This window comes from Carlito syrichta, unplaced genomic scaffold (genome assembly GCF_000164805.1).
Source record: "Carlito syrichta isolate Samal-C Ts95f unplaced genomic scaffold, Tarsius_syrichta-2.0.1 Scaffold304700, whole genome shotgun sequence".
NCBI classification, from domain to species: Eukaryota; Metazoa; Chordata; class Mammalia; order Primates; family Tarsiidae; genus Carlito; species Carlito syrichta.
Window position 1 is genome coordinate 263,981 of NW_007248796.1, and position 11,469 is coordinate 275,449.

The 11,469-nt window shown below is 33.6% G+C and overlaps 1 protein-coding gene across 10 annotated transcripts in view; it reads right to left on the reverse strand.

The window, feature by feature from the left end:
* PAM (peptidylglycine alpha-amidating monooxygenase) overlaps nucleotides 1-11,469 on the reverse strand; it is a 167,500-nt gene that overhangs the window by 61,145 nt on the left and 94,886 nt on the right. For all 10 annotated transcript variants that reach the window (XM_021713729.1, XM_008060684.2, XM_021713728.1 and 7 more), the window contains 2 exons: nucleotides 7,020-7,204; nucleotides 5,856-5,924 (listed from right to left, as the gene is read on the reverse strand). In XM_021713729.1, the coding sequence (XP_021569404.1) occupies nucleotides 5,856-5,924; nucleotides 7,020-7,204 (254 nt within the window). The remainder of the gene's footprint in view (nucleotides 1-5,855; nucleotides 5,925-7,019; nucleotides 7,205-11,469) is intronic.

An 11,469-nucleotide genomic window follows, 5' to 3' on the forward strand; every position in this document is an offset into this window, starting at 1 on the left:
ACACACACACACACACACACACACACACACACACACACACACACACACACACATCTAACATTTAGACAACGTAAAATCTTAATTGCGGGAGGCACTTTGATTTTTAAAAAATGATCAAGAACCTCTTCATAACTTCCCAGAATATAAATTCTCATTTCTCACACAAATCACTAGTACTTCATTACCTAAAACAAATAGCTCTTGTTACTGCTTACTGCTCTGTGATTTCTGTGGTACATGGAGAGGAAATAGGATGCTCATCAGTAATTGAACCACTGATAAAATATGCCAAGTAACCAAGTTAAGAAGACTAAAACAATGCAACACAACTGATTAATGAGAGAGTTACGAGGAACAGAAAAATAAAAGCATCCCTTTTTAGATTTTAATATTTTGTTTTATGACTCAGTCATAAATAACTTTCCCTTCTGGTTAAATTCAATTTGGTTTATTGATTGTTTACTTATTACTAACTCACAACATTTGCTCTTTAGCCTTAGAGAAATAAAACACATGATCATAAAGACCAGCTCAAGGATCACAAATGAAGTTAACCTTATGATGTCTTCCCCTTACAGGGCTCATCTGTTTGAAAAGCAATCAGAAATTGGCTTTTTTTTCCTTTTTAAGAAAATGAGACAAATATTAAAAAGGAGAAGATAAAAGATGATGTCTTTTGTAACTACCATGCACATAGATCCATATCAGAAAGCCTAACCATGTGATAAATATCATCCACATCTGCCTATTCTGTTATTAGGAAGCCAATTCAAAACAGCATTCAGTCAGCTTCCCAGAACCTTGGGGGGTATTTAGAATTGTGTTTGATAGATGAGTTCAATAAATAAACACTTGTGAGCTGCTCATAAATCATAACAATGTGATAAATTTTTGGTGAATGGGAATGCAAACAAAAACTGTATCTTCTTTAAAACAGCAAATGGCATTGAGAGTGCTTGGAATTAACGAAGAAGATGCTACTAAAATCACTTGTACCTTATTAAAGGATCAAAGAATGTCCTATTTTGAACAAGGCAAAGAAACAAAAACTTTAGCTACTATGCTCAGCCTTTATTCATTTCTCCCATAGAGTGTTTACCAACTGTTACTTTAGCAAGCTTTTCACAGTAGACTATTGTGTTTTTAACTTGCAACCTTGTTCGCTTGATTCTGCTTATTTGGTAAAACATGCCTATGGTAATTCATTTTTGTTAGCATAAAACCACTGTGAAATTATTCTGTTTCACAGAAGGTGTCTGAAGACCTTTAACTATCTGGGGTCAGGGAGTGTTTTCCCTCTACAAATTGTATTTTTGTCATATTCTCCCTGCCTTGGGAATAGAATAGCTCAAGCTGACCTTTGAGTAGAAAGATTGATTATATGAGGGCACAAAGACTACAATGAGAAGAGTTTGGAGCAAATTGAATAAAACATGTTAAAGGCCCTTTCTAGCAAAAGAAACGTTGTCTGTACCATAATGTACGATAACAAGGGCATACTGGTATTGTGAATTTTGACTTTCAATTCTGTTGGATCTTCCCAATGCAACGGAAATAAATTTCAACACTACATCTATACTTTGAATTTTAGAAAAGAGAAACACTAATTTGTAGAACTCCTAAGTGCAGTTGTATAGATGCTTGCTAACATCTAGTAAGCTTCTTAGATTCAGCACATATTCCTTGCTTAAGCAATGTTTATAAAAGCTCAGGCTGTACCTTTGGTGTAGCGAGCATATATAAGAATTCTTAATGCATAAGAAATAAAGAGAACTCTTGAAATACATGTTCATCTCCTAAAAGGGTCAATCATAATATATAAGTGAGGAATATCTGTGTGTGTGTGTGCGTGTGTGTGAGCACGCGTGTGCCTGTTTTGGAAGACCTCAGTGTGAACCTCCTCATTCTGTAGAGTCTCCTAGGAGTCATCTTCTCCATTTAGAATTGTTGTCTAATTGGGATTATTGTTTAGTTTATTGCTCTTATTACACATATAGGTAATTCTTCACTTACAGTGTTTTTAAAGGATGGTGACATTTTAGTTGTTTTTGAATATCCATCAGTGTTTTCCTGCATGTAGGCACACATAATCAACTCGTTCACAGGTAAGCTCAGTTATATGCAAATAGGCTATTTTCAAATTGAGATGGGCAGGGATATACACATATTATGCAGCTATTAAAAATCATTCTTACCAATAATGTTTACTATTGAAGGAAATATCAAGCATAATATTTTTAAAAAGAAGATACAAAACCATGTATATATGATGAACTAACTTTCATTAAAATAATGTGCATTATGTATATGCATGTATCTAAAATATAAATGTATGTATAATATAATTTTCACACACAAATATATAGATGACTCATATTTATGTGGACTATGGATAGTTTTTAGTTGTTTCTTCATGCTTTATATCATTTCCATATCTTCTATAATGAATATTATTTTAAAAAATCAGTCAAAATAAGCATTATTTTTAAAGAAATCCCTACAGACTTAATTAAAGTCTCATTAAAATCTTTCCCATTGTTGCATGATCCAGGAAAACATGATAGGTAAAACGGTCATATAATGATGCTTTTGTGGTGTCTCTGTAATTACATCTTTTGAGATAGAGTCAAACCCACTTGCCTTACATCAGACTTACTCTACAGAGAGCAGATGTAGACAAAGATGCTGTGAAAGGGTTAGTGTGTTTGGGAGTAAGCACAGGCTGGAGCAATACCACATGGATTTCAAACGTTAGTTCATTTCCAGTCAAGATTAATGTTCTGGCAAAAACACTAATAGCTAGCAATTTTAGTGATAAGGATTTCAGAGAAAATCAAATATTTAATTTCTTCTGGAGAAATACAGTACTACAAATAAACTTGTGATGAAAAAGATCACTAGATTTCTCTGAAATTTTTTCTCCATGTTGGAGATAATTCCTATTTCCTGTCCATTTGTGGCATAGCTATCTTTTCTTAAAAATTAGTCTATAGAATAGGATTATTTCTCTCTTTTCTCTTCCTTTTTTTTTTCTATCTTGGTAAAGCCTGTTCTTTTTTCTAACATAACATTACATATCTTAACCTGTATCTTCCTACCTGCTTTTCAGTGTATTAATATAGGAAGTAAAAATATATATATATATTTACTTCCTATCTTAATATATATATGGAGACAGAGAGAGAGGTGGAGAGCAAGAAAGTAAGTATATATATGGAGGTGGGGGGGAAAAGAGAGAGAGAGAGAGAGAGAGAGAGAGAGAGAGAGAGAGAGAGAGAGAGAGAGAGAGAGAGATTCTATTATCCTGGTAGAATTATCCATATCATGTGCAGAACCCACTGATGGGTAGAGGGCTTGCCTTTGAGGACATGTCCACTGATGTTTTATGTCTTTTTCTTCCTGGCCCACAACTATTCTGTATCCTATGTGGGTTCGACATCTTCTTTGGCACCAACATAGATGGTATCTCTTAGCTTGTGACTAGCACAACTGAAGTAATTCAGGACTTTTATATTAGGGCTAAAAAATATTATAAGAATTGATAAAATCTAGAGAAATACTAAACAAATTGTTTTTTCCAGAACATCAAAATAAGGCAAAAAGTAGAGTTTGAGGGCTTACTTTAACATACATGGCATATTCAATTATTAGAGTTCCCTTATTAGCTACTTGGTCAAAGTGACACCCCAAAGAATGAAAACAGACATTTTGTGCAAACAAACATCTTTGAGAAGGATGGAATACTCCTTCAGTAAAGAGTAGATTTACTCTGCGAATTGTATTGTCTAAGGAGACACACTGATCTCATCAATGTATCAAATAAACTGTGTATACAAATGTACATTTAATATATTTCTGTATTTCTCTTTAAGTCCTAGGTCAGTGATCCCCAGAGACCAGCAGGATAACAGACTATACTGACCATTGAAATGGCTTTCAGTGAAGTACTGTCTTTACTTAATCCAAGGAGGTGACATTTTGATGGACCTACTAATTTCAATATAGAAATACCATACCCTATTTTCTACATTATGAAAATGGATAATATCAGAATGTTTTTCCCTTCCCAAGTTAAATAACTTTATAGCATTTTTATTCATAAGTAGAAGAAAACAGACAGGAAAATAATATATGTGTCCACAGACAACTTCTCTGAAATCATCAAGGGTTTGGATATATTTAAGTCTCTGAATATTATATATATCCCATAAAACACAAGTGGGTAAATGAATGGCAAAATATGAACGTTCTTAAAGGATTTGGTTTGTAGGTGTATATGACACCTCCTAAGTCCTACTATTTGGAAAGAACCAAACAGATCTAACATGTAAGATCGCTTCACTAGCAAAACCTCTAGGTTTCTAACCTTTCAGAAGTGCCAATGTTTTCCTTCATCAATCCACCTAACTCCAAAAGAAAAGCATAGTCTAGTATCAGTTTCTATAGAAACATGCCATTTTACAAGATGCATCTATTAAATGGTGGTAATCTCATTCCATAGTGTATTATATATGCTGGTATTTGTAAATGCATTCTAAAATGACTCAGATTATTTCAAAGACATACATTTCAAACAGTGTGTGAAATGTCAAAATAATTCATTGTAAATCTGAACACATTTCAATAAAATTACAGTAAACACTGTGATTACTACTGTATTCAGACAGCTATCGTTAACTTCGTTCAAAAATATAAATAGGATTGATAAATTTAGCTATTTTAAATTGTTCAATGGTCATTTAGACCACAATCATCTCCCTAGGTCTGACTTAACACAAAAGCAGAAACAACTTTGAACTAAGCTGTATTTTCTTTGAAGGTCACTTTGTTAGAATAAGACGTTATGAAATATACTCTATATAATTTAAAAACCATCAGATTACAGTTTGCCCTGTGCTTCTTCCAGAGTGCATTTTCCCCTTTCGGAAGCCTGGGTTCTTTTATTTTGCAAATACTATTAGTGCAAGAGTGGTATCTTTGACTCAGACCTAAGATAACACATTTGGAAGAATTCCAATAGCAGTTTATGATGTCTGAGCAATAGAAAATTTCTATATGTTGCTAATAGAAAAATCTTATCTATTTTTTGTATGCTTTACGCTGTCAATAGAAATGTGATTGTATTAACATTAAACTAATGTTTTAAGCATATCTTAGGCCAAAAACAGTTTGATAAGATAACATACTCCAACACCTAACACAAAACACTATCTTCCAAACAACTGGCAAGAAACCAAGATTCAAGAGAGTAATTGTGTAGTGCCAGCATACACAATATATGACACACAAGCATCAAACATTACCACTTCCCATAAATAGAACTGAGGAAGAATGTTGCTTCCTTAACTCATCAGATGACAACGTAACACAAATCTACACATGTATAAGACAATAATTCCTCCTACCTTGCTGAAGGCAGAGAAGAATGACTTACAGAGGCAAGACGCAGGTTTAATTCTTAATTTCTTTTTTCTTGAACCTCAAATATACTTAATGAACATACACAAGAATTTAAACAGGAAAGATCATTAGATTTCAAAAGCAGCACGATGATTGTTTTCAATGATTATATTTGCACTCATTTGTACTATTCATAAGAGTTACAATATTAAGTGAATTAAGATGAAGACAGTAAAGGCTAACAGAACTAAATTACATGAATGAATTGTACTTTCCAGGTTAAAGTGAAATAATTGACATTTTCTCATGAATTATGCATTATATAAAAACAGCAATACAAAGAGTTTGTGGCTGATACAGAGAGACATAAAATATCTCAATAACTTTACACTTTGGTTGCTTATTTGATAAATAAATACTTTTATAGGTCTAGTTATAAAAATAAGCATACAAACCCTGGTCTAACACTTCTTCTTCCCGCTTTGGTTGCTGTAGTAAAGGAACTTTATCTTTGTACTCTGTTTCTGTAAAGGATCAAAGAAGCTGAGCATAAATTTGCAGTATATATTACATACTTTAAATAGTTTATTGGAAATATGGCATCAACATAAAAATGCTATTCAGGGTTTTGTGTTTATTACATTATTAAGAATTTATATGACAGAAATGCTCTAACTCACAAGCGTCTGGCCCCCACCACCATAACCACTAATTACTACACTTCTGATTTAATAACTAAGTCAACTACTCTTTCCTTAATATATAAACAATACAAAATGTTAAAAATGCATCAACAAAACTATTCATATTTGTTTTTTAACTAAATTTAGTAATATTTTAAGAACATTTTAAAGTCTATCCTATAAATACACTAGAATCTTAATAAATGGCCTGATTGCTATGGTAACTTTTCTCAAATTTCTCCACTAGAAAGAAATAAGAAGTTGCTCTAGCATGCTAAGACTGAACTTGCAAAATTCAATCAAATCTCAGTATATTTAAGAGGCTAAAACAGGGCGTGGATTTTGGAATTTTAAACTAAAAAAAAAAGGCAGCTAATATGACCATTTTGCAGATGAACAGTAAGCTAAATAACAATTCTGAGAATGAGACTAAAAAAAAAAAAAGCCAAGTAATGCCTCACAAATCAAGAATTGTTCTTTGCTTGATATGGTGCATTAAACAGATAATTTAAAATATGGCTAGAAGATAACCATTTTCACAGACAAATGGTAATGCTCTTTAGAACATGATATATAAATTCATATGTTGTGTAAGTTTTTACTGGTTATGGGAGGAATGTGATGGGAAAATGAGAAAACACGAATTAAGTGAAGAAAAGTCTACATTTATGGGACTGATCCCAAAACCAATCTATTTCATCACTGGCTGAGATTTTTCTCGCTAAATGTTTGGGTGAGGACATGTCAAGGAGGGGAAATAGAATATAAAAGAGAGAAAAGAGGAAATAAAAATATGTGTACCCATGTATTATCTGACAGACAGAAATAAAGATGGGCTGAAGTGATTTTAAATATTAATCACATAGTTAAGTGAGATACATAAGAAAATATAAAATACAAAATCATATATTACTTCATATTAAACAATGATATTACCTTTGTGATGTCCATGCATCATAACCATATCAGACTTCACAGGAATTGGAATATTAGCCTCTGGTGGTATGGTTCTGAACATATCTGGAGCTACATTCTGTGTACAGGTCATGAAAGAAACTGCATGCTTGGCTTCCATGTAATACATAATGTATAAGTTACACATTTCATCACTAGATGTGCCACTGCAGCCAAAAAAAAAAAAAAAATACAACAAATCAGCCATGCCCATAAAACACATTCTTAATGCAAGAAAAATGTAACCATTAAATCTGCCAGCAACGGATTCAAAGGTAGAAATATGGTGTGTTTATTTTATGGCTTTGATTAAAACCCATCACAGTTTTCAACATCAAAACACATTGTCAAAGGCATATTTCCATTTAACAGTGGAGTATCAGTTTGCAGTCACTCCCTGAGTATCATAAAATATGGCACTGAAGTAGCTGAGCAATAACAGCACTTTCTTTTCTCTCTTAAATCTCTTTATTCTTTAGTTCCTTCTCATTTACTAAAACTCACAGATTAGGCACACTTTTCTCATGAAAAGTCTTATTTACTTGATAAGGGTAAACTTCAGAACTTCAATAGAAATATCATACATTATTTGCAAATCTTAAAAAATAGCTTTTCTTCTAAACATCAAAATTTTTGGACCATCAAAATTCTTTTGAACTGACTCCTTCCTCATGGTCAGATGAATCCAGAATCATGCGTCCATACTAAGGCATCCTAAGTGTATCCCTGATGTCTGACTTGGAAATTAGGCTTCTACAGCAAGGTAGAAAAGAAAGCCTGAGAAATGATTCAAAATGAAATCAACACTAATCTCTTTTAAGGGCTGAGACCTGACTGGAGTAGTGCTGTTCAGTTGAATGACTCAATGTTAAAAACAGATTTTGAAATAGTGAAATGAACATTTCCAAGAAAAAAGTTCCAAATAATAGAAATATTGTTTAATTGTTTACAAAACCTGTTTTCTGCTTCCTCAGTTCACATGGGTTACTATGGATTTAATTCTCTTCACTATTATTAAGAAGGAATTGTTTAAGTACAGTTTCACAAGACTTTTACATAGCAAGGTAAGTAGTCTGGACAAAGGAACATTTCCATTTTCTGACAATTTTTAGCAAGCCTACATTAATTTTTTTTAAGGCTATAAGGTGGGTTTTTTGCTGTACAGAAACACATCAGTGTTGATTTTTCCAGCAATGTCATGCAGCACTCACTTCCTCTCCATAGCAACAGTAATGACATCAGCAAGGGAAGAAAAAATAAAAATATTTTCCAAGCAGGGATTTGATTTCTCTAGTCCTTGAAAATGTAGACCCCTTGAGAGACCACAGGAATCAGTCCCTACTATGGGAAGCCCTGTTTATGCGCTGGAAATCACTTGGCTTCTCACTCTCTGAATCTGATACCTGTCAGTGTAATTGCTTCTCCCGTAAAATATAAGCAAATAGTGAAGTACAAACCCAAACATACATCTGTTCACTACATGGATCTTCATGGTGTCAAAGCACCATTCCTAAGAATTACATTTTAACAACCTTGAAGTTGGTCAGAAAATTACATGTGATAAAAAGAAAGGTTATTGCAAAAATAATAGGCCAGAGCCCCGCACCATATCATCTTTCTTTTCCCTACTCAAAAGAGGAAGTATGTGTAGATTAAGAAAGCAAGGACGGAAAAGAAATTTAAGATGTAGTGGCTGGGTGTGGTGGCTCACACATGTAATCCCAGCAGTTTGAGAGGCAGAGATGGGAGGACTACTTGAGCCGAGGAGTTCAAGACCAGCCTGGGCAACATAGGAAGAACTCATCTCTATTTAAAAAAAAAAATCACAGAAAAAATTAGCTGGGTGTGGTGTGCTTGTGTGCAGTCCCTGGTACTTGGGAGGATAAGGAGGGAGAATCGCCTGAGTTGAGGCTGCAGTGAGTTGTCAATGTGCCACTGCAATCCAGCCTGGGCAACAGAGTAAGACCTCAAATAAAAAAAAAAAAAATTGTGGCTCCAGCTTAAAAACTCTTGAATCATCCCATGCTTTCACTGGGGGACATCTACCCACTACAGCATATGTAATATATCCAGTATCGTGATCTTTTTCCTTATTATTAAAAAATAAAACAAAAGCAACTATAACTAATGATCTATATTGTTGCTTCCCTGGACCAGAGTGTTCTCTATTGTATAAAGTGAAATAATTTATTCTGTATGTTATTATGATGTTTTTTGTAAAATACATAAAGAAGGAAACCTTAGAATTCTTCCCCTTTTCCTAATTTTCTTCTAGAGTAATATTTCCCAAACTAATACTATAAAACGTTGGCCTTGAAATGCTTACAGAGGAACTGGAAAAAAGTTATTCTATGACCAAATGGAAATGTTGGTTTACACAAATTAAACAGAAGTCTATGTTGCCTGAGTCTTTTAATACACAATGTGCTCATGACTTTATGGGGAGAACACACAATAGGCACTACTCCCCAAATGAATCTGACTAGGCTTTTTTGTGTTGTTATGTGATCCAGGACAAAATTTAAGAAAAGTATTATGATACTTATGACTTGCTCTTACATGGATAGAAACATAATCCTAGTATTGTTTAAGAATGACCAATCACTGAGCACGGTGGCTCACGCCTTTAGGAAGATTTTCAGTTGAGTGATTCTTCTACTAAAACTGAATTTAACTCTGTATTAAGCTAGAAATCTATAACCAGAGAAAACTTTGCTTAGGTAGAACAATCATGGGTAACTCTTAAAAGCACTTAAAAATACAGACTAATTTTCCCACATCAGAAATTTATTTCAAAATATCACCACGAAAAAATAGGTAGATTTGGCCAGTTTGGTGGGGGTTCAAACTTGTAATCCCAGCACTTTGAGAGGCGAAGGCGAGAGGACTGCCTTAGCCCATGGGTTCAAGACCAGCCTGGGTAACATGGAAAGACTTAGTCTCTACAATAAATCAAAACACGCCTGTAGTTCCAGCTACTTGAAAGGCTGATGTGGAAGGATCACCTGAGCCCAGCAGGTTGAAGGTGCGGTGGCCTTGAGCATGTCATTGCACTCTAGCCTGGGCAACAGAGTGAGACTCCAACTCAAAAAAAAAAAAAAAAAAGACCTATCAAAAGAGTTTCTTTTTAGAGTAGCATGTAGATCGAAACACGTAAAAATCTACTGTTTCTGAGAAAATACTAATCACATACACAATACAGGCTATACAAAACTCTTCAAACATGTGTATACACATACACACACACACACACAGAGATATGTATATTTTTTCTGTCTATTCTTCCATTTATCAATTCATTAATATAAACATATAGTTTACATGTTCAGAAAAATATATTAGAGATTTGAGAAGCAACTAATAACACAAAGTTTCAAAATCACTAAAATAAAATATCTTGTTAGTATATATTCCCTCAAATATAATTTTGGTGTTTTTAACTTGTTACATGTATATTTGGAGGGCTTCTTTTTAATATGCATTTGAGAAGAAATTGTACTAAAAGTAAAAAGAGTTCATTTCAAATAGGCAGAAGGTAATTAATCTGAGAACAAGGAATCAAACTGTGAAAGGTGGGTTAAGGGGAATAATCAAACAATACAATTATCAGAGTAGTGACAGAGGAAAAAAGAAAGAAAATTGTAGACAGTGATAATGGGGAGGAATATGAAACAATAAGGTAGCATAAATTTGAAATAATTTTTGTACTAATATTAGAGACAAAGGTAGCAATTACTATCTCAGAAATAGTGTATAGAAAGGTACAAAGTTACATGTTTAAAAAAATACGTAAGTATAGCAATGGAAGGGAAATCAGTAACTTTTTAAATAATATAAACCTTTGTCCTTTATAATTTATGATCATACCTTACTATTCTAATTAGCAAATTTGAGAAAATAAAAAATATAAGCTAATGTTGGAAGTTATTTTCTCAAAAATGAATTATCTTACTATATATTGCATTAGCTTTTGAGAAAAATTATACATACATGTGTAAATACATATACACAATACACTAATTCAATTACATTTATATAGTATGTGTCAATTTGATACACACACAAACACTTTCATCTTTAAACACATGATTTTCTCAGCCATCCTAATCAGCTCACTAATATAGTTCACTGGGGCATCGATTCTATGATTCAAAATTTGATCAATTCTTGATCAAATAATTTAGGAATCTTTGTTATCACAAGAAAAACTTCATTAGAATAGCTGAATAAAAAGAAAAGAGCCGGACTCGGTGGCTCAGCCTATAATCCCGCGCCTTTGGGAGGCTGAGGTGAGTGGATTGCCTGAGCCCGCGGGTTCGAGACCCGCCTGGGCAGCAAGACCTCATCTCTACAATATATCAAAAATCAGCCGGGCGTGGTAGCGCATGCCTGTAATTCCGGCTCCTCGGAAGGCTGAGGCGGAAGGATCGCC